This window comes from Chiloscyllium punctatum, chromosome 2 (genome assembly GCF_047496795.1).
Source record: "Chiloscyllium punctatum isolate Juve2018m chromosome 2, sChiPun1.3, whole genome shotgun sequence".
Classification (NCBI taxonomy): Eukaryota; Metazoa; Chordata; class Chondrichthyes; order Orectolobiformes; family Hemiscylliidae; genus Chiloscyllium; species Chiloscyllium punctatum.
This window is the reverse complement of record NC_092740.1, coordinates 122,001,290-122,023,128: the sequence shown is the minus strand read 5'-3', so window position 1 is coordinate 122,023,128 and position 21,839 is coordinate 122,001,290. Positions and strand designations below refer to the sequence as shown.

The window sequence follows — 21,839 nt, the reverse complement described above, 5'->3', positions numbered from 1 at the left end:
TTGGCAAATCTCAAGTGCTGAAGGATACTCTATCAGTTGAAAATATACTAACAGGCATTTCTCATACTTACCATCAATTATATGATGACAATTCTACTTCAGTAGTGGACAGAATTAACTATTTACACTGCCAAGCAAAACTCCTGGATAATACTGAAATCTTTTTACTGATAGTCAAAGGCACTGTGGGGTGAGGGATTCAGCCAAATGGGTGACACTGCCCAGGAAATCACCCTCGTGCATGTCACATCATTGCCAAGTCCCTGTGCAGTGGACCAGAAAAGAGAGCTTCTGGATGCAAAACCTCTGACAAACTGACCCACTACAGTTTGTGATTGGTTGGGAATTTGTGCAGACAACAGTGTTCATATGAAATACGATTTTACTGTCAAATCCACATACAAAAAATTTACTATGATTTAATAACTCCCAAGAGTGTCATCTCTGCATCACAATGTGACATCAAAACATTGAGAAACTAAGTGCTGGAAAATATTCATGTTCCCTTCCCCTGCTGTTGGGAGGTCTGCATGAAAAGCTACACAATAATTTACTGCGTTCACTCTTTCTAATGTGGAACATACTGTACAAAGTCTTGGGGGACTTCATTAGTCCTACTGGTGCTTCTGTAAATACATGGTCTGCAGTGATCCAATGTGCAACCTCTGTTGTTTGCACTGTTGAGACTGAAGCCCCACCGTGTATGTCAGCTTGCCACACATCAGGAAATTACCCATGGGATGTATAAAGTTCTATAATTATCAATTGCAGAACAGTCTTGGGCACTTCTGAGGAGTGCTGATGTGCACAGCAGCATTTCAATTAGTTTTTGGGGCAGGCCATGCCAACTGTGCAGATCACATTAACACTTGTATATATGACAGGGAGACTCTTGATTGTCCGGTCAGCAGGAACTGTCTTTGGTATCCCTTCTGTTAACCTTGGCAAACACCACTTTTTTTTTGTTTCTGACGAACAGAAGTATTAAATTGAAAACCAGCCTAGGATTTTGTGTCAGCAATTAGAGTTTCCTCTGCTTGGATAGTGTAGTAAGTGTTTTTGGTTTGTTTTGGAGTTTGGGGAGTGGTGAGGGGTGCAGAAGAAGACTGGGACAGTTGGCTTTATATTCTGTTTCCTTTTTAAGATCCAAGACAGAGTTTTCAAAACTCTAAGCGCTCGAGGGCACAACAAATAATTTTGAGTCATTTTTCAGCCAGCTTGAGTTCTAAGATTCTGGATTCCTGACTGTTCTTTGATACTCTTCCAGTTCATTTTTCCTGTTCATTGCTTTCTGCAGTTCCTGTTTGATGAGCTGAATCTGTTTCTCCAGTTCTGTTAGTTCATGAATGACTGAATGCCTGGCTTTCAAAAGTGGTTCAGGTTTGCCATTGGAATTAACGGTAAGAGGGAGCTCTTTCACTACTGGTGGTAGGTCCTCAACTTGGCAAGGTTTCAAATTAACTTCAGGCTGTTGAATATCTTTGAAGATGCATTTCCGCCTGTTCCAATGTGCATGACTGGCTGTATTCCACACCATTTGCTGGTTATTTTCAACATTGCACCTGAAAATGAAATGCATATTTTAAATCAGACCTGAACTGAAGAAGGCATCAGTGCAAGAAATGTACTGTTTATTATAATAGTACTGTATACAACTGGAATGATACATAGATGTCATCAGTCTCTACAATCCTTCACAAAGCATACAGCCCTCAGAATTCTGCATGCGTCTGATTTTTGGCCTTTTGTGTGTTTCTGCTCTCTTTTTCTGTTGTGGCTGTTTTCAGTTGCCTAAGCCCTACGTCCTGGAATTGCTTGCTTAAAATTCTCCACCTGTCTTTCCTCTCAAAAACCTATTTCAGTTTCCATCTGTCCTGGTAGCTCCTTTCATGGCTCACTGTCAAATTTTGTCTATTAGCAATATTCCTGGGACATCTTACTACACTACATGCAGGGTATACTTGAGTTCTTTAGCAAAGTCAAAGACAAAGAAAACAATATAGCCAGATGAGCAAGTTTCGTGGTATCGGTATCAAATCTAACAGTCCAATATTGTAACCCCCAGCCAACCTAGAACTTTGCTACTTAATAACCAATCCTTCTACCACATGTCTTGTAACAATAATAAAAATGGAATATTAATGATCAACTTCGACTCCACAGAACTGGGCAAGGTCATTAAAAAGGCTGTCCTTCGAATAATTAAAAGTGGTAACATTCAGAGGTTTGAGTTCTGCCCAAAACAAATTGCAAAATTGGTGTTAAAATATCTGAAGGTAGAAACTGAGAGGAGTGAAACAGAAATTAAAATAAGGCAGCAAAAGTTAAACTAGAATTCCAGTGGGAGATTTTCTTTTAAAAGAAAGACAAATCTAGAAATGGGAAGAGAAAGAGGAAGGTGAGAAAATTCCAGGAAAGGGAAAGTTTTTTTTAAAAATTGAAATATCTGAAGCTGAGAATGGAAAATCCAAATGAAGACAGCTGTGGTGAGGGAAGTGCACCAATTTTGTTTAAGGTGTGAAGTATTTGAGTTTGCACATTTTAATTGCTATGTCTGAGGGAAGAGGTGAGGGCCTCCTGCATCTGTTGTGAGCCAGTTGCAGGCTGCCAGGAAAAGCTCATGAGATTCACCCTTGAAGTGAGTACCACTGACTGACTATCAGGCGATGATCGTAGCTTTTTAAGTTGATGCCATGTAAATGAAAAAAATCTGGAACCTCCAGAAAATGGTCTGATCAGACGTAACTGGATTTTGAATAACGTAAATAGCTTGCTTTTGATTACTATGTAGAGATATTTTAAAACCGAGGCAAGCTTTGTAATCCATTTGGAAGGATGTTTCTCCTCAGAATTCAAGAGCTCCATACCCTTTTTCTATTTGGTTGCACACAAGACTAGATGGAGCAGGGTCCAGACACCATTCTGGCTGACAACTGTGAATTAACACTGACTTGGATAAACTCAGGGAAGCTGGAGTCAAAAAATTTTCACAAACCAGAGAGAGAGAGAGAGAGAGAGAGAGAGAGAAGGGTGAGGGAAATACAAGTTGGAATGGAAAAGGTGGTCCAAGTAGAATCATTCCTGATTATTAAAAGGAGGGAATCTGATAGGATGCAAGTTAGAAATTGTCCCCACTGTGATAAATCAGGGCCTGTCAATGAAATTAATTGATTCCAGCTTTTCCATAGAATGTACCCCTCTGATCGGGGTGCTTACTCATTAGGCACCCGTTCTTGCAAGTACATATCAATAAAATTCACTGCTTCAGAATTTGACTCTGACTGAAATTTATTAATATGTGAGTTTTGTTTCTCACACTTCCCAATGTGCCTTTTAAGTTACTAACCACTGTAAAATTGGACAGTGTCCCACCTCTTTTGGAGAGGTTCTTTGATTTAGTTATAATTGACCTAGTATGATTAACAGCAGTCCCAACACAGCCACTATCAAAGTTGCAAATGATATCCTGTACAATTGTAATTAAAGGTAAATTATCCTGCTTTGTTCTTCTATATTTATAGCCATTGACTTGCTTAACCCAGATCATCCTTCTCTCAATGTCCGTTCACTGCTTTTTTCAGCCAAGTAGCATTAGAATAGCCTGATTTTGTTTTTATCTATTTCAATATCATCAGAAAATGACTTGAAGTGGCTTCTCTTCCTGCTCCTGGAGTGTTCTCCTGTCTCTCTGTTGCTCCTACAATTCTATCCTTGGCTCTTTCTACTTTTTATCATGCTGTCCCTTGGCAACATGTTAGTTTGGCTGATAATGCCTAGCTCCAGCTCATCATCACCAATCTTGATTTCTCCAGTTCTAAACTTCTAGACTGCTTACAGAATTCCTTGTGTAGAATCAGGCCATTCAGCCCATCGAGTCCACATTGACTCTCTGAAGAGCATCCCTCACACACCTAGCGCTTCTCCCTATCTCTGTAACCCTGCATTCCCCATGGCTACTCCACCTAACCAGTGCATCTTTGGACTGTAGGAAGAAATCCACGCAGACACATGGTGAATGTGCAAATGCCACACAGACCCGAGATGGGAATTGAACACCGGTCCCTGATGATGTGAGGCAGTAGAGCTAAGCACTGAACTACCGTGCTGCCCCAACATTCAGTACTGGATGAGCAGAAACTTACTTCAATTAGATATTAGGAAGACTAAAGTCACTGCATGAAACTCTGTTCTTCAGCTTCTAGTAACAACTCCCCATCCGCAACCTCCCTCTTGCTTCCTGGCAATAGTCTGAGACTAAAACAGACTTATTTGTTTTGTTTGTAAAACCTTGGTGTGATCTTTGACCTGAGCATGAGCTACCAATATACATACTTCATCCAACACAAAGATTGTTCTTCTCTCCCTGCACAACATTGCCCCTGCCTCAGCTCAGCTGCTCCTGAAACCGCCATCCATGTGTTGCTAGCTCCAGAGTTAACTATTTCAATGTTCACTTGGCTCTTCCTCTGTATTCTACCCTATGCAAACTTGAGAATATCCAAAGGTCTGCTGCTTGTGTCCCAGTTCTATCTGCCCATTAGCCCTGTGCTCACTGATCTGAATTGGCTTCTAGTTGAGTTTCCTGACTTATATTTTAAAAAATTCATCTTTGTTTTCATATCTCTTTGTGGCATTACCCTTCATAACCTCTATGATCTCCTGCAACCAAACAACCCCTTGAAGTAGCTGCAATTCTCCTTGTTTTGGCCCTTTGATCATTCCCATTCTTGTTGAAAGAAAAATGGCCATGCCTTCAGTTATCGAAGTCCTAAGCTCTGGAATTCACTCCCTGATTCTTTCTGCTTCTCCAAAACCCCTTTTAAGAAGCTTATTAAAACCCACCTCTGATCAACTTCTGGTTACCTGACATATTTTCTTCTGGAACTGAGAATATTTTGCTTTATAATACCTATGTGCTTTACCAATACAAGTTGGTGATACTGCTATTGTCAACTGACACATCGGAGCCAGTGTTTGTCTATGATATGTGTAAGACTCCTTTTAATAAGACAGTGACAACATTTTTTCAGTAAAATGCTTCAATTGTCATCTGAGAAGATCACTTGTTAGAATGCTACTCTGACATCAAAGGACGCAGTTTTAAAAATGACACATGCCTGAAGAAATTGAACTAGTGGCTTTCTGAAATCATGGAGAAAGGTGGAAATTGAAGTGGCACTGTAAAATTACTAGTTGTGACAAATTGTTCAGGTGACGTTAATTCTGTCCTCTATTTTGGAACAGTTCATTGCACAAATATGTTCATTACCAAACAACAATAGTGCAACTCAAATCTCCTTGAGAATCAGACACATTTCAACAAATGATGGATAGCCCTACAATCAGACAGGGGCATTAAAAATAGCACAGTCTTAGTCATTGGCTTCTTCTACTTGGTAAATACAAAGTACAAAGCATTCTGGTAAATTGGTCTTTTCTTGCCAGCAGGACTGCATTTACATGATTTGTGACATTAGGGGAACACCTTAATCATTTTAAAATTCATTTAGTTCATCTCAGCTCCTTCATACTTACCATATATATATTAAGAAAACAACTTGATTTACAAGTACACCTTGAACATAAAACAATTCAAGATTTTTCATAATAGTAGTCAGAAAAATGGTCACTGAGTCTTAGGAGGAAATGTTAGGAGGAGTGATCAAAACCTTGGTTACAGAGCTAGCTTTTAAAGAGGAGCTTAACAGAAGAGAGGGAAGCGAAGATGATTTCAGGGAAAGAATTCTAGAGCCTGACACAAATCGTGGCTCCCAAAAATGAAGCAAAATATGGAGTTCCTTAAGAAGTCGAAGCCTGAGGAACAGAGCTGTATGGAGAAACTGGAGGTGGGATGCTGACTTCATGAGTGGGGTTTCTTTTGGAGAAGGAAGCAAACAGCTGCAAGTTTAAAGGGAAGTGAATTGTGTAATTGAGGCATAATAATGACCACATAGGGAATCTGGGAGCTTAGTTAAGAACCAGATCCAAACAGCAAGTTCTGGGCATTATGGATGAGATGAACTTGAGCAAGCATAAGAGAAGGTGGGAGAGATGATCGTGAAGCAAAAGTACTGAGGTGATCCCTATTGCGACAGTTATGAATAAACTGGAAAATAAGTTTCTGCAAATATGATTCTATAAAACAAATGTGGAAAAAATTATTTTAATGTATAAGCTCTTGGAATGGGAGCTTCAAACTTTTACAAGCAGAGAGCTGGAAATGACCAACTCACTGCATACACCTTTCCACTTAAGAAAGGGACTGCTGCTTAAATCACAATAAGCATGTTTGAAAAACAGTACAAATTATTGGGCGCCATTTATATAACTAAGCTGTCTTACCTCTTTTGCAGTCTGTTTAGTTTCTGCTGAAATTGTTCATCATTGAAGGACGTATTTAAAGCTCTATGAAATCGCTGAAAAAGACAAATAGATCATTATTGTGGGTGCAATCTTGTTTTTACTCCTTCATGAGATATGGGAATCAGATATTTATTGCCCATCCTTAATTGCCTTTGAAGGGGGCGGTGAGCTCCTGTGTTGTGCTGTTAGGGAGGGAGTTCCAGGATTTAGCCCCCATGTCAGTTAAAGAAATGGTGATACAGTTCCAAGTCAGGATGGTATGTGGTTTGAAGTGAAACGTCAAGGTGGTGACATTCCAATAAGCTTGCTGCCCAATCTCTCCATGTGGGATCAGATGCAGGTTTGGAAAGGACTATCAAATAAGCTTTGCAATGCACCTTTTCAATAATATACACAGCACCTTCTGTGCCTTGGTGGTGGAGGTGATGCCAATCAAGCGGGTTGCTTTACTTTATACTGAACGGTGTCAAGCTTGAAATCTGTTGGAGCTGCACTCATTCAGGGAAGGTGAGGATATTTTATTCACAGTGCTGACTTCTGCCTTTGCAGATGGCTGTCATACTTCAGGGAGGCAGGAGGCGAATTACCTGCTGCATAATTCCTTGTCTCTGATCTGCTCTTGTAACCATGGTATTGATTTAGATGATTCAGTTCAGTTTCTCATCAACAGTAATCCCCAGGAGGATGGGGAGTTCAGTGATAGCAAAGACATTGAATATCAAGAGAAAGTTGTTCGGTTTTGATTATCTTCGTGACTATTGGTTGACACTTGTTAGATGAGGTATGAGTGATTGATTGCTCTTGATATTAACGCAGAATTTGACTGAATGTGACATCAAGGAACACTCCCCAAGTTGGGAATTGGGTCAGAAACTCTCCATTGGTTCGAGTCATACCTAGCAGAGAGGAAGTTGTTTGAGTTGTTGGACATAATTCATCTTGCAGGAGTTCCTCAGAGTAGTGTCCTAGCCCTAACTATCTTTAGCTGTTTCATCAATGACCTTCCCTCCATCATAAGTAGTTTGCTGTTGAATACACAATGTTCAGCACCATTAATACCTGGTACTGAATTGGTTTGTGTCTAAATTTTAGCAAAAACAGGACAAGATCCAGATGTCGACTGTTAAGTGACAAATTCATGCTGCATAAGTAACAATGACTATTACTAACCGGAAAGACCCTCACCATTGACCCTTGACACTTAATGATACTATCGTTGTTAAACGCCCAATTATCAATATTGACCAAAATCTTAATGTGACCAGACACATAAATACTGTAGCTACAAGAGCAGGTCAGAAGCTGGGACTTCTACAGAGAAGGACTTGCCTCCTAAAGCCTTAAAACCTGTCCATCATCCACAAAACAGAAGTCAGCAGTTTGATGGATTACTTTCCATTTGCCTGTCTGAGTGCAGTTTCAACAGTATGTGAGGAGCTCACCACCATTCAGCACATAGAGGCAGGTTTTCAGACATTTGGAGGCAAGTTATTCTCTGTCGAATTCCCAGGCTCTGACCTGTACATGCAGCTACAATATTTATATGTCTGGTCCAGTTAAGTTTTTGGTCAATGTGATAATTGGGGATTTAACAATGCTTGTATCACTGTGTCAATGGTCAAAGTGCTTTATTAGCATCTCATTCACCACCATAAACATGCACTCCCTCCATAACCGATTCACAGTAGTAGATGTGCGTATCATCTACAAGTTGGACTGTAACACCTCACAAGGATCCCACAGCAGCAGCTTCCAAATTCAACACCTTTAACACTCAAAGACAAAAGCAGCAGACACATGGGAACAATGCAAGGTCCCTTCCAAGCCACTCACCATCCTGACTTGAAACTGGATTGCTATTCCTTCACTGTCGCTGGGTCAAAATCCTTGAACTTCCTTCCTAACCAGAATTGTGGGTGTCCCTACACTGACTGAAATATTTCCAAGAGGTGGCTCACCAACATCCTCTCAAATGCACTTAGGCAGGGGTAACAAATGCTGACCTGGCCAGGTATACTCATTTTCCACGAATAAAAAAGAAATGACCAAATGAGAATTAATCCAGTGAGCTGCCAAACACTGATTATTCATAAGTATTCCGAGAGATAACTGAGATAAATGCAACACCATAAGCATGATTACTGCTCCTTCCCTGATCACAACCCAGTTATTGCTGCTGATGCTCAGGTCGGAGGACCAGAACTGTTGGTCAAAGAATCTGCTGATCCTCTCCGGCCTCTCTCTCTCTCTCTCTCTCTCTCTCTCTCTCTCTCTCTCTCTCTCTCTCTCTCTCTCTCTCTCCTTTAAAGCAGTGAATTTCAGAGACTTTTACAAGGAGAGAGTAAATAAGGAGCAACTGTTAACTATGGTAGGTGGTCAGTAACAAGAGGACGCAGATTGATGACACATTGTGTCTATCAGAGGGTGTGATAATTCATTTACTTAGTGCATTGTTGTGATCTGAAATACACTATGTGAAGATGTGGGGGAGTCCAATTCAGTGGTAACTTTCAAATGAGAATTAGATAAATACTTGGAAGGTGTTTTGTTTGTTTCCTTTGCTTCACTTTGCTTCTTTTCCCTTCCCTTTACTTACTCTCTCAAAAATTCAGGTCAGTAATTGTTTCCCCTTACTGCTTTTAGCTTAAATCAATATCTGAAAGGACTTTTTGATCTTTTCAAAATACAAGGCAGGTCTTCACAGAACTTAAAAAAAATCCAGTTTTCATCCACCTTAGAGCCCAAATTCCCAAATATCAATGCATTATGATTCTCAAGTGGAGAGCAATGGGGAAAGGGATTAACTAGATTGCTTTGTTCAAGAATGGGAACAGGCACACAAGTTGAAGGGGCACTGTATTTGCTATACAATTGTGATTCTTTGAAGAACTGCCAAGTCAATCAAGGCCATAGTGGAATTTTGAACTGAATTATTTTATGAAGTAAACAGCTAAAAATTGGATGCAGAGAAATAATATACATATGTGTTCTGCAGTTAATGATGTGGTACATGACGTAAATACACTCTCTCTAAAGCAGGCATATGAAGAGCTATGAAATACATTCATAATTGCATAACATAAGAGCTTGGATTTTAAGTCTGTGAGGAAAAGGTTCAAGGGGTCATATTAAGAGAATAGGTTGCACAAATAAGGCTGATATTCACTTAAGTACAGAAGATTAAGGGGTAATGTGCCTGAAGCGTTCAAACAAATTGATAAGGTAGACTAAAAGAAATTATTTCCTTGAATGAGGGAAGTCCTAAACAAGGAGGCATAGCCTTAAAATTAGACTGAAGGGTGATCATCGGCCCATGGCGCAGAAGTTGTGGACAGGTTTTAGGGCATTAGAAGTTGTAACAGAATTCGGGAAATCTATCTTCAAGAAGTTGTTGAGGCAGAGGATCGATGGGAAATATTAAAACCCGAGATGAATAGTTTTTTTTACATGAGTCACTTGAGGTTTACAGAATCAAGATGGGCAGCCTGAGTTCAGATACAAATTGGTTTTGATCTGAGTTGAGTGGCAGAACAGGCTCAAGGGGCCGAATGGCCTCCTCTTGTTATTGAATCCCTGCAGTGTGGCCCATTGAGTTCACACCAATCCTTCAAAGAGCATCCCACCTCATCCCTGCAACCCTATGTTTCCCACTTAGCCTGCACAGCTTTGTCTGTGGGAGGAAAATGAAGCACCTAGCAGAAACCCACACAGACATGGAGTATGAACAACTCCACACACGGTCGCCTAGCATTGCCGGGCAGCAGTGCTCACCACAGCCACCATGCCACCCTTTATGGTCTTATAAAAGTCACCCAGATACTGACAAAACTGTTGAGGCATGTACAAAACTGTATTTTTCACATCATTCCAATTTTGCATTTGGCCAACTCTTCCCTCAGCAAGCACTCTTCCCTCCTGGTCTGAATTACATGCTTCCTACCAATTCTGAAGGTGAAGAACCGACTAAATAACATTGGGCCAGGTTCATAAATTTTCTCTTGTGAACACAACTCCTCATTCACCAGTAACAGGAACTGAAAGCAACTGCTCAGGGATACTGTCCAAGATGGTCTGCTTTTTGTTTTGATTCATAATCAATTTTGCAGACAGCCCAAAGTAATCGTCTAAAGGATTGTGAAATGTAGTTGGCAGACAATCAATGCTATGCTTTATATACAAAGCATTACCTGCCAATTTCTGCTTCCCGTTTTTGGCCTAATCTGCACTAGGTTGTCAAGGTAACATGATGAACACTTTTTAATAATGTGGACTTGTGACCAGATTTAAATTAAGGCTGCTCAAGTGTACTGCAATGTTGCAGATTGAGTTACCTATAACTTCAACTCTTTGTCTGGAAAGTCTGAGAGTCCTTTTCTCGGGTTTTCATACACCTGTGTTTGAGCATTCTCGGGTTCAAACACCCTCTTCAGGGTTTTATTCAAACGTTTCTGGTCCGAGACTATTGCTAAACTACTTTAGTCTAAGATAATCTACTTCTTTTATCCTCTTCCCTTCTCAGAAGAGTTGTTTTTTACCTATATGTCCACTCAGGAATTCTGCAGTAATGTTCTAAAACTGAAAATACAGAAAAGAAAAAAATTTCTTTTCCTAAGCTATGGGTATTTCCTTTTAAGGTTTAAAGAAACAATTGCGTTATTTCTAACAGCATTCTGGTGTACAATTGCTTACTGTAAATTCTCTTAAATAAAAACATATCAGCCTTGAAAGCTATTCTCTATAAAGATGTATTAAAAGAAATCACCATGGCTACAGAAATACCGACAAGTTCATTATTATGCTTTCTACAAACTCAAAAATCCAGATATCATTAATTCATAGCCTCCAAATTTAAATGCCTTTGAAAATATTTATAGATCTTTAGTCTACATCATGGACAAAATGTCACAACAATTGATATTGAAGTGGGAAAAATCTCAATTGGATGAGGGATTGGGGGTGGAGTGTCAAGTTGTTAGCACTTTTTATTGGTTATTTCTGCGCATCTTTATTAATAAGACTATGCGGCAACTGATAAAGGGCTTATGCCTGAAACATCGATCCTCCTGCTCCTCGGATACTGCCTGACTTGCTGTGCTTTTCCAGCACTACACTCTACTCTGAGCTTGAGCATCTGCACTCCTCACTTTCTCTTATGCAACAACCTGTCTAACATTTGAAATGGAGCAGCGAAAGTAACAGTTTTGTGTGTGATCACAAGACCAAAATCTGTTTCTGGGATATAACCACCTCAAGGTGACTTCACAACATCCTCTTGCTGGTGTGATCAGATGATGCACGAACTCCAGGATTGTTATAGAAATATTGACAATTGAGTTTTTAAATCTATGTTCGTGAAAAATAATGTGGAAGTTGAATTCAAACCCAGCCAGGCTCTGCAATTTGCAAACTGTGGAACTGGAAAAGATGGTATTCATGCAGTCAGGCCCTGGGCAATCCTGACAGGTCTGGAATTGCCTGGCCATGTGCTAATGGCCACACTGTTACAGAATGGGCCACTTTTTACACCTCCAACAAACCTGCTTTGTTTGAAGAACGCTACAGATTTGGAGGCACCCAGCTCAGTAGGAGGCCAGACAAGGACAACACTTGATAGTGTTGATAGTGTTAAGAACCATATACAGTACTATGAGAGCAGTCATCTCATTGGATTGTCCTGTCCCGCCTGATGCTAGTATTGGACATAGGCCAATAAATGGGACAAACTGGAACCACATCGCTCTCTGAATTTTACACCTTCACTAGTGTCTCCAGAGAGTACCTTCGACTGACAGTCGATGTGCACAGCATCTCTAGCTCCTTGTACCTTGTTGGAAGTATCATCAGACCGACCAGACCCAGAAGACCACCTGGCTGAGATGACACAAAGCTAAGAACCAGCCCGAGACAAGAAGGGTAGTCAAACTCAGCTACTACAAATCGTGAAATGTTGGCCAACCCTCACTGACCAAAGGACAGCTTGTTGCAGTAGTACTGAATGGATTTGCCAGTCCTTTCAAACAGTTCAAATAATGGATCAGGTGTACTGAATCTTCAGAAGTGCATGTCAGAAATGGGTAGCTAGTGCAGGTTTGAGACTGCTTACTTTGACATTTAAAACTCTGTTTACTTGAAGAGTCTTGTGAACAGAATGACTGCTTTTAATAAAAGCACGATCGTTAAGACTGATAAATATAGTTTTCCTTGCTAACTTGTTCAATAAAGCTGTGTTGGACCATCTCCCGACTCTTGTTCCCTTTTGTCTGTTTCAAAAGGCTTATTGCAAAGTGGTCAACATTAGTTTTCACTTTACAACCCTGGGTATCTGCAGCATTATTACTTCGCAATTCCTAGCATCTTTATTACATAAAATCTCACAATTGGTTCTGTAAGGGCAGTGGATCCTGAGAGGAATGTGGTAATTTTACTCAAGCCATTTTATCACAGATTTTGCTTCTGCAAATAAAGAATGTCGAGCTCTTCATATTTGATGTGGTTTCAGTGGAAACTACACATTTCCATTGATTCCTACCTGGCTTGTGTGGAGCCAATACTTCAGTCTCGGTTTCCTTTTGATCCGGGGAAGTACCAGTCTGTAGATTATATGCTCGCCAGCTGTTGCAAGGAGGGAACCAGCGACACCAATACACAGCAGCACAAAGAGTCCTGAAAAATGTTTGATACCCATTTGCAAAGTCTGTGAACAGAGAGGAGGCATCTTGATTACCATTCAACAGTTTAGTCAGGAATGTGTAAAATTTTCAATGCAATCTTGAACTTTGGAAAGTGTGGCGCTTGCCAATTGCACCTTTACAAGAGCTTTGCCACTCTCTTCTCCACCCTCCAACTCCTCTATATACCAGAGTTCTGGATACATGAGGTTAGCTGTCTATTAATACACCACTGATACAGTATGTGCCACATAATTTTAACTTGATAAACAAACTGCTGTCTAACATGCATATCTCCCAGTACTTTCAGGTCAGGAAAGATCATTACCTGTAGTGGGGCTGGAGAAGTGGGAAAGAGGGAAGCAGAGAAAAGAAAGGCATCACTAATAGGGCACAGAAGGAATCAAACAGCAAAGGCAAGCAAGTGGATGTATCATTTAAAAAAAATAATCTTTGGAGCAATGCCAAGGGAGAGCACCTAATACATAAACCAGTTAAATATATTTTAAAATGAAATTTTCTCAACACATTTTCACTCTGACTGCCAGAAAGACATTTAAATTCAAAAGTAGGTACACCAGATATTATGGCATAGCAGATATATTGTTCCTGGTCCCATAACAATACAGCCCCTAAGAAATAGACCCATTTAAAACCACTTTTTGGTGAATAGGTACATGTCTTTTTTTTTGTTATCCCCACTAGATGGAAGGAAACTATTTTTGTTTGATGTGGAGTCCAGGACACTGGGATGTAGCCTAAACTTTCACGAATGAAGTTATAAAAATATCCTCTGCAGTCACTGTTTTCAAACTTTTATCACCTTGTGTATAAAGGTATGTTAGATCAATTGTTACTTTTAAATTTGAGATTGGCAGATTTATAAAATAAACAACAATGGTATTATAGGATATGGGTAAAAGTGAGTACATGGATTTAGGCATATTGATCAGCCTTTGGCTCATAAAATGGCAATGCAGGCTGGGGTATCTGAGTGTCTCTTTCTGTTCCTACACTCTACCATCAGGAATGCTGATTTTCAAAATTCTTTTCCAGACGACTACATCAATAGAAACTGCATCTGTGAGGAGATCAGATCAGAACTGTTATGAATCAGCATAGTGACTCGCTTTTATTGCACTTAGAGATATTTTCTTATCAACCTGTAGAAGATGTTACACACCCTGGAGCTGGTGAGCCTTGAACCTGTGCCTCCTGTTTCAAAGGTAGGACACTACCAATGCATGACATGAGCTCTCGAAGGCATTTAGATTTTAACTTGTTGCATCACTTTGCATCCACCAGATGGGAGCAGAGGCTCTCCTTACTGACTGTATCGGTATGTTTTACTGCTGTAAGAATAATGACGTAGGTTCACAGTTGCAGCTTCAGTGAAAGGATTGAGAAAAATAGATGGTTAACTTACAAACACTTTAGAAAATGTGCCTTTTTTTTCTTAGATATTCAGGAGTGTAACCTCCTGGCTATTTGCACCGACAGGCAGATGCAATCAGTGTGGGGAAACATATCCAGTGAAGAAAATTGAAGAATCTTGTGTGCTATGTCTAAGAAGTGCACTACCAAATATTTCCTCAACTGTTATACTTTATTGATCCCTGCAGCCAAATGCATGTCCAGTCTGTTAGGGTTCAGATCAAACCCCCTCAAAATATTAAGAAAAAATTCTAGACCTTAATTTTTCCTTACTTAAAAAAGTAAGTGTAAGTCATTACATTCTAAATGGACCTCGATTGGTCAAACTACTCTATTTTAAGCAAAATACATTTGAGTTTTACATTACGGTTAAAATACAGACAGAATAAAAGAACTTGTTTAACTATACTGAAATCTTAAGGAAAATGGTATATATTAAGTATCACTTATTAACTCTTCCAGTATAGTAACATCCCATAAACACACCCTTGGTAAAGACAAATTCAGTAAAATAGGTTGTCTCAGATTCAATTCTAGCAGGAGGAAGAGAACCCCAGCTTCTAGCTGTAACAGAGAGCGGAATGAGAGCTTCCACATCCAGCTTCAAGACCCCAGCAACTGTAGAAATCTAGAAATAAAATTCTTGGTTCTGTGGGAGGATGACCATAAATCTTCAGGCTGTTTCCATTGTCCCAACTTAAAAGCAAACCAAGTCCTCACAAGCTGTTTACTTTGTTGACAGGGAACAAACCACTCAACACAACTGTCTCGATCTCTCTTCATAAGAAAAAGGACAAAATACATGTGTTAAAGCCATTGCATCATCACAAGTCATTGCATTGATGTTCTCCGACCAGAAACTGAAAATCCCTACGTTGTGCCAAAATGAATGTGAAATTGAGCTAAGAAATTTGAATGTGGGAAAATATAAGAAATATTTATGCTATTTTACAATTTTGTTTTTAAGAAGTATCTTGAGTGACATCTGCCCTGTATTTGTTGCCTTAATACATGGTGTGCTTGAGAATATCTTTGAAGCATTTTCTTTGCCTTCTTCTGGAATGCTGACTAATTGAAAGTTGTAAAACCAGGACCTGGCGGGCAATATTCTTTTTAAGCATAGGGACGCCCGAATTGTGTCCTTCATATGATTGAGGATATCCTTGAAGATACCATAGTATGGACTCAGGAATGTCTAATGTCATCTTTTGATGCAAGACAAATGCAAGAAAAATACCAGGAATGACACTAACAACTCGTCAGTACATTCACAAACCAGATCAAAACCTTCAGCTCAGTAAATTGTGAGTAACTGTGGACTCTATGATTTGGACATGTAAGAAACATGATCACAATTCAACAACTGCATCACCAAGAGATGAGTGCAACTGTTTTAGGAGTGAGCAAGAGATAGAGAGAGATCTGAAGGAGGTATTCAAAATCAGGGTTAGTGTTGAGGAAAGCACCTGCGTAATATTCACAATTCATTGGGCAGTATCACCTCCTTTTTCTGAATGTTAGAAACTGTCTTAATTTAAGAACTCTTTTTCACCTTGGTCACATCTGTGGAAAAACGAAACTTAATGCACTGCCGAAGGGATACATGATAGCTTGTGGTGACTGCAGGGTTGTTGCCCACTTTGCATCGGATTTGCAAGCCACTTTCGATCTCTCCAATTCTGCACACAATAAATGTTTAGCCGACCCTTGCCAAAGCACAGCTTCTTTCAAACCACATCCAGTCATCCACCTCCCATATATGTTAAAGGAGAGACTTGGAAATATTTTGAACACTTCTTATACTCTGGCAGACACTTCTCTGTTAGTGTCTGCTGAATCACATTTTTTGTTATATCTTTCTTTAAGTTTATTAATGGTCTGAGCATCCATATAAAGACAGAGGCTCTTGCGGTACATTGAAAGTGTCCTTAGGTCTGAACTAGAAGATTTGAATCCAAATTCCACATCTTCCACAGGTATGTAATAACATCTCTGAACAGGTTAGTTTTGAAGCTATCTGTGTATAAAGGGAGAGCAATCTTGTGGCACAATCATAGTGTTCCTACCTCCTGAATCAGGAGGCCTGGTTCAAGTCCGTCCTGCTCCAGTATTATCATAACATGTTTGGACAAGTTGATTTTAAAAAGAGAAAAACATTTTCTTTTCTTTAAAAAAAAAAGCACCTGTTACACTCCAGTTTTGCAAGAAGCTCTAAGATGAAATAGTCAATCAACCCTATCCACAATCGAAAGTAGTCTGTCTCAACAACTGGCTTGCATCCAGATTGACAATCTCAAAAGGCAACCATTGAGAACTAAGAACAGATAAACTACATCTGTCTTTCACAAACTGAGTGCTTGACAAAAACGACTGCTGCAAGTCAAAAGACCCTAGAGTAAAGAACAACTGTTTTCCTAATACTCCTTTACTGCAGTGAGATTGGCACTGTGTACTGTGCATCAACAATACAGAACAGCACTGGAGAAATTATCATCAGCAATACCTCCAAAGTAATGGGGCAAGAGTTTGGTAGTGTGGCAGGGGGGCTGCCAATTTAACAATGGTGCCCTTCTTGAAGCAGCTCCACAAATTTTCAAACCAGAATTCTGCAAAATCAAGTTACCTGTCCAGGTCGCTGGGAAGTACCGTGCCACCAGACCTTAAGCTTGTTAATATCATAGTGACAACTATGGAGCATTGAATTTTAATTTTCATCTGATTGTTACAGAGCAATGTTTCTTGATGTGATTTTAAAACTGATCTAAAATTCCTGCCTTGACCATCTAGCTACAACCGAATTGAAACAAGTTCAGAAGTCCCAAGTAAATAAACAAAACCGCCTGCCGTGAAATCTGAATACATCAAAACTAGGCAACTAAGTCAGCAGTGAGAAATATGTACCTCCTGTTGTAATTTAGACTTGTATGACAATTTCACAAACTGGAGATGGAAGACTCTTCTGCCAGTTGCATACATTGCCAAGACAATGGGACTACACTCCGGAATCATCTAACAATCACTCACAAATGAGTACAGTTTACCACCCAGGAAACTTTGTGCCACTGGTCATGTGTTCTGTGGGTCCTTGCTGGTTAATGACCCCCATCTCAGCACACATTTGGCAGGCCTTTTTCTAGGAGGTGGAATTGGTCCTTGGCCTTGAGATCATTGGCATTCTTTTCTCCAGTTCCTTTCCCATAGTTCCCCTTATTGCCAGGTGTTCTTGAAGAATTGTCCCTTCATACAGGAGCTTCCTCCAAGTCATTCTTTTCTGAATGAGGGTCTTCACACATTGGCATCTATATTGTATTTCTCGAGGGAATCTTTGAAATGCTTCCTTTGTCCTCCTCTTGTTTGAGTGCATCCCTTGAGCTGGGTGAAGATGTTTGGCTTCAGTAGTCAGAGATTGGGCATTCTAAGCATGTGGTCATCCCAGTGGAGTTGGTTTCAAATGATCATGGTCTCAATGCTGGTGCCATTGGCTGCTTCAAGGAAACTGGTCTTAGTACACCTCACCTCTCAGCTGATGCAGAGAATCTGTCTCAAACAGCACTGAGTCTTGAGGTAGCATTTAAACATAGTGCAGGTTCCAGAGCCATATAGAAGGGTTGGAAGGATGATTGCCTTTTACACAAGAGCCGTGTTATTAGTGCAGCATGTTACCATCAGTGACTATTGTTGCCAACATCTTGTGGAGGAGATGGAGGATGTTGATGAATTTCACTGGAGAGCTGGCCTTTGACAGGATCTTCCATTGAATTTCTTGATTGCCTTCATTGATCTGACTCAATGTAGAGTGATTGGTGGTGTTTCTGGCATTTCTCTTGGAGTTGCTGGAGCAATGAAAACCATATCCATGATTCTGTGGTTTGGTCAGAGGTCATACTGCATTTAAGGAAGGGTTTCCTCTAAGATGGGAGATGGTGCCAAGTGAGGATAGAGGCAATGGTCTTCCTGGCGATGGAGAATAGAAAGATTCCTCGGTAGTTAGTTCAGTTCGTCTCCTTTCTTGACGATGGCAGTTGCAGATGCCTGAGATTGGCAGGGATTTCTTCTTTGTCCCAGACTTTCAGGAACAGTTGATAGAGATGATGGGTAAGCTCTGTTCCTCCATGTTTGAAATTCTCTGCCGGAATCTCAGCTATTCCTCCAGCTTTTCCATTCTTCTTATGTCTAATGTCAACTTCAACTTCTGCACTAAATGGGAGTCAGAGGTCATCTTTGGGAATTTGCGGGATTTCCTTAAAATTTGATTTAATTTTTTATTGTCACAGATACCAAGATACAGTGAAAAGTATTGTTTTGTGTGCTAACAAGACAAATTATACTTTGCATAAGTATTTCAGGGTAATAGAACAAAATGCAGAGAACAGTGTTGCAGCTACAATAAAGGTGCAGAAAAAGATCAATTATAATATGTCTTCTAACTCTAACTCCAACTCTAATCATCCTTGTTGATGATTATATTTCAGTTTAAGAGTACTTTGAAGTGTTCTCTCCATCAGTGGTTGATAGTTGTCTCTCAAAAGGGTGCCATTCTTACTCCACACCAATTTGAGGCAAAGGGTCTTGGGTCTGTATATTGCTTTAGTGGCACTAAAGAAACCATGGATGTTGTGCTTGTTAGCAACGAGTTACAACTCCTTAACTTCCTCGGTCCACCATTGGTCCTTGATTTCCTTATTCTTCTTTGTAACTCCACTTTTGCAGTTTCAGGAGTTCATCTCTTTGTGGCAATGTTGTTTTGCTAGGCCTTGATAGATTTCCACATCTTATTGATGAGGTCTGGGATAATGCCATCATTCTCGTGGAACCAATCCTGATGTTTCCTGATCTTGTAGCTGACCGTTTCTTCACAGCATGAAATTATGGCTAGCTTTGGCTCTTTGCAGACTTCCTCCATTCTATTAGAATGAACTCTTTGCATATCTTGGTGAAGACATTGTTGGAAATTTAATTATCTATTTGGCACTTGAAACTGCTCAAAATTTAGTTTTTCTGAATTGCTGAATGACATTTGATAGACATCAGGAGTTGAGGAGCCAGTGCTTTGTCCAACAGTCACCTGCACTAGTCATTGCTTTGGTAATGAGGACATCCTTTTGGTCCCTGGATTGAATGATGATATAGTTAATCATGTGCCAGTGCTTTGAACATGAATGTCTCCAAGAAGTCTCTAACTTGTCTTTTTGTCAGAACATTGTGTTGTTGATGACCTGGTGTTTTGTACGCTTGGTGAGCAATGGAATCCCATTAGAATTGTAATTCCCAACACTTCCCTTTATAGTGGTCCCTTTTTAGAATGGGGAGTCCTTTACAACCAAGGTATTGAAGTCCCCAAAAATGATAATCTGATCTTTCTTCAGGATGTTGGTGAGTATTGTGTCTAGGGTGGATCAGAATCTTTCTTTGGACTCATCCTATTGCATCAAGGATTGGGGGATAGGTACTCATGACCATTGCTGCATGTTTGGGCAGTGAGTCATGAAGCAATTGTTGATACCAACAGGGAGCTCCAAGAGTTGACTGACAAGTTTGTTCTTGATGGTGAATCCAATTCCATGTGTTCTAGGTTGATCCTAAGACTCTTCTCTCCAGAGAAGGTACAGCCACCATCTTTCTCAATCAGCTGCCCTTTGCCTGCTCTTTTGGTATTGCTTCATGAGACACTATTGAAATACCTAAGATTGCTGGCAACCAGAGCAATTTTCCTTCCAGTGAGTGTTTCACCCATTGTCCATGACGGTTCATATATTCCAGGTTTTGAGGTTGAGTTTGATTTTGACCCCATGTAAATGAGCTAACTGGATCTGATTTTCCAGCCAGATTGGTGACAGAACAGATTATTTTTAAGGTACTTCTTTAAATCCCCTTCCCTTTGTGGGTTGAACAGAGTAGATCCTGAAGAGAGCTGCTCAGTTGTGAAGATGTATTTTGGATTGTGGCTTTCTCCTCTCTGACCTTACCAATATGGGTGGCCCTGCCAGGAGTTGAAGTCCTGATGGCATTGCTTTTGGGATCAACAGAACACTGAAGCCCCTCCACTGCAGCAAGATAGCAATCCATGGCAAGAACTCAGCAATGCATACTGAACTCTATGTCAACAGGTGCTGTTGAGCAGAAAAGAAGAGAATGAACATGGATTGGTAACAAGAAGTACTGAAATCTCTGGGGCTCTCTGGCCCTCCCTCCCTGTGACAAATTATCTGAGGTCAGAGACCAATGGAAAAGCTATTTGATAAAACAACCATTCATTAAGAACTCAAGGATATCTACAAACTTTGCCAATATTGAGGTTACCTCCGTAAACAAATATGGTGATAATTTAACAACACCTCAAGAACTTTTAAACAGTGCAATCTTTATTCTCCCTGTCTGTAGCAGACAGTTCACTCTTTCAAGCTTATTATGTACTCTCGTGTGTTTGATGTTGTGTTTTAATTTTACCAGTAATAAAATTCCTCTTTTCTTCACTCCAAGAAAACTGTTAAACTGGCTCCTTCATTTTGATCTAGTTAACTACTTCTTTAATTGCATTGTCATAGCTGCCTTCTTAAAAAGTATTTGTTGCGACCAAGACAGCATTGAAAGGAAGTGAGTCAATTTCCCTTCCTGACCTGGATGTAACAAATTTTCAATAGTGCTGAAGATCAGAGCTGAGTGAAAATCTAAATTGGTCTGGTTCTACAACACATACAGTTACTTCACTAGTTCTAACTTCTGTCAACATACCCTCTCTCCCATGGTATTACTGACATGATAATTCATTTTGAAACATGACTTGTATAAGCATTCTCATGGTATAAAAGGTCTGTGCCAGCATCAAGTGACAAGTGGAAGTCGTGCCGTACTTCTTAGGGAAGCTGAATAGTTCATTTAAATATGTTTGTAATCCATCATGTTTAATCCAGCCTGGTTGAGTTGCTAATCCCAAACACTGTTATTGTCAGGATAAATCCATCAGTGACTTTCATGGCTAACACAAATCTGTTTTGCCACAAAATATTAAAAACCTTTTCATCTTTGCATTAATTAGGTGTAGATACTTTTAGCCAACCTATATGTTAGGTGAGACTTGAACCCAGGCTTTCTGGTAGGGAATGTACCAATGTATCACAGGAGCTCCTTATAATAAACCCTCCTAAAACTCTTTCAAGAAAGCATCATTCCTGAGAATACACAAGGGGCTATGTAAACATTCTCTCCTGTGTAGCCTGGCCATGCCACATAGAATTTCCAATCCCTTATTGAGCTACTGATCTTCCATCATGCAGCTCAGATCAACTTAAATAAGAACATATGTTTGCACTGGCTGTAACATGTGTCCATATGGACCAGGAAATGAGAGCACAAGTTAGGGACACCAGGAATTTG

General features: G+C 40.0%; 1 protein-coding gene across 1 annotated transcript in view; it reads right to left on the bottom strand.

Moving 5' to 3' along the window:
- Positions 1-393: 393 nt before the first annotated feature.
- Positions 394-21,839, bottom strand: part of grin3a (glutamate receptor, ionotropic, N-methyl-D-aspartate 3A) — a 138,240-nt gene continuing 116,794 nt past the window's right edge. The window contains exons 7-9 of the mRNA XM_072587815.1: positions 12,893-13,057; positions 6,343-6,416; positions 394-1,562 (exon numbers count right to left, since the gene is read on the bottom strand). Coding sequence (XP_072443916.1) covers positions 1,226-1,562; positions 6,343-6,416; positions 12,893-13,057 — 576 coding nt within the window. The 3' untranslated portion in view covers positions 394-1,225. The remainder of the gene's footprint in view (positions 1,563-6,342; positions 6,417-12,892; positions 13,058-21,839) is intronic.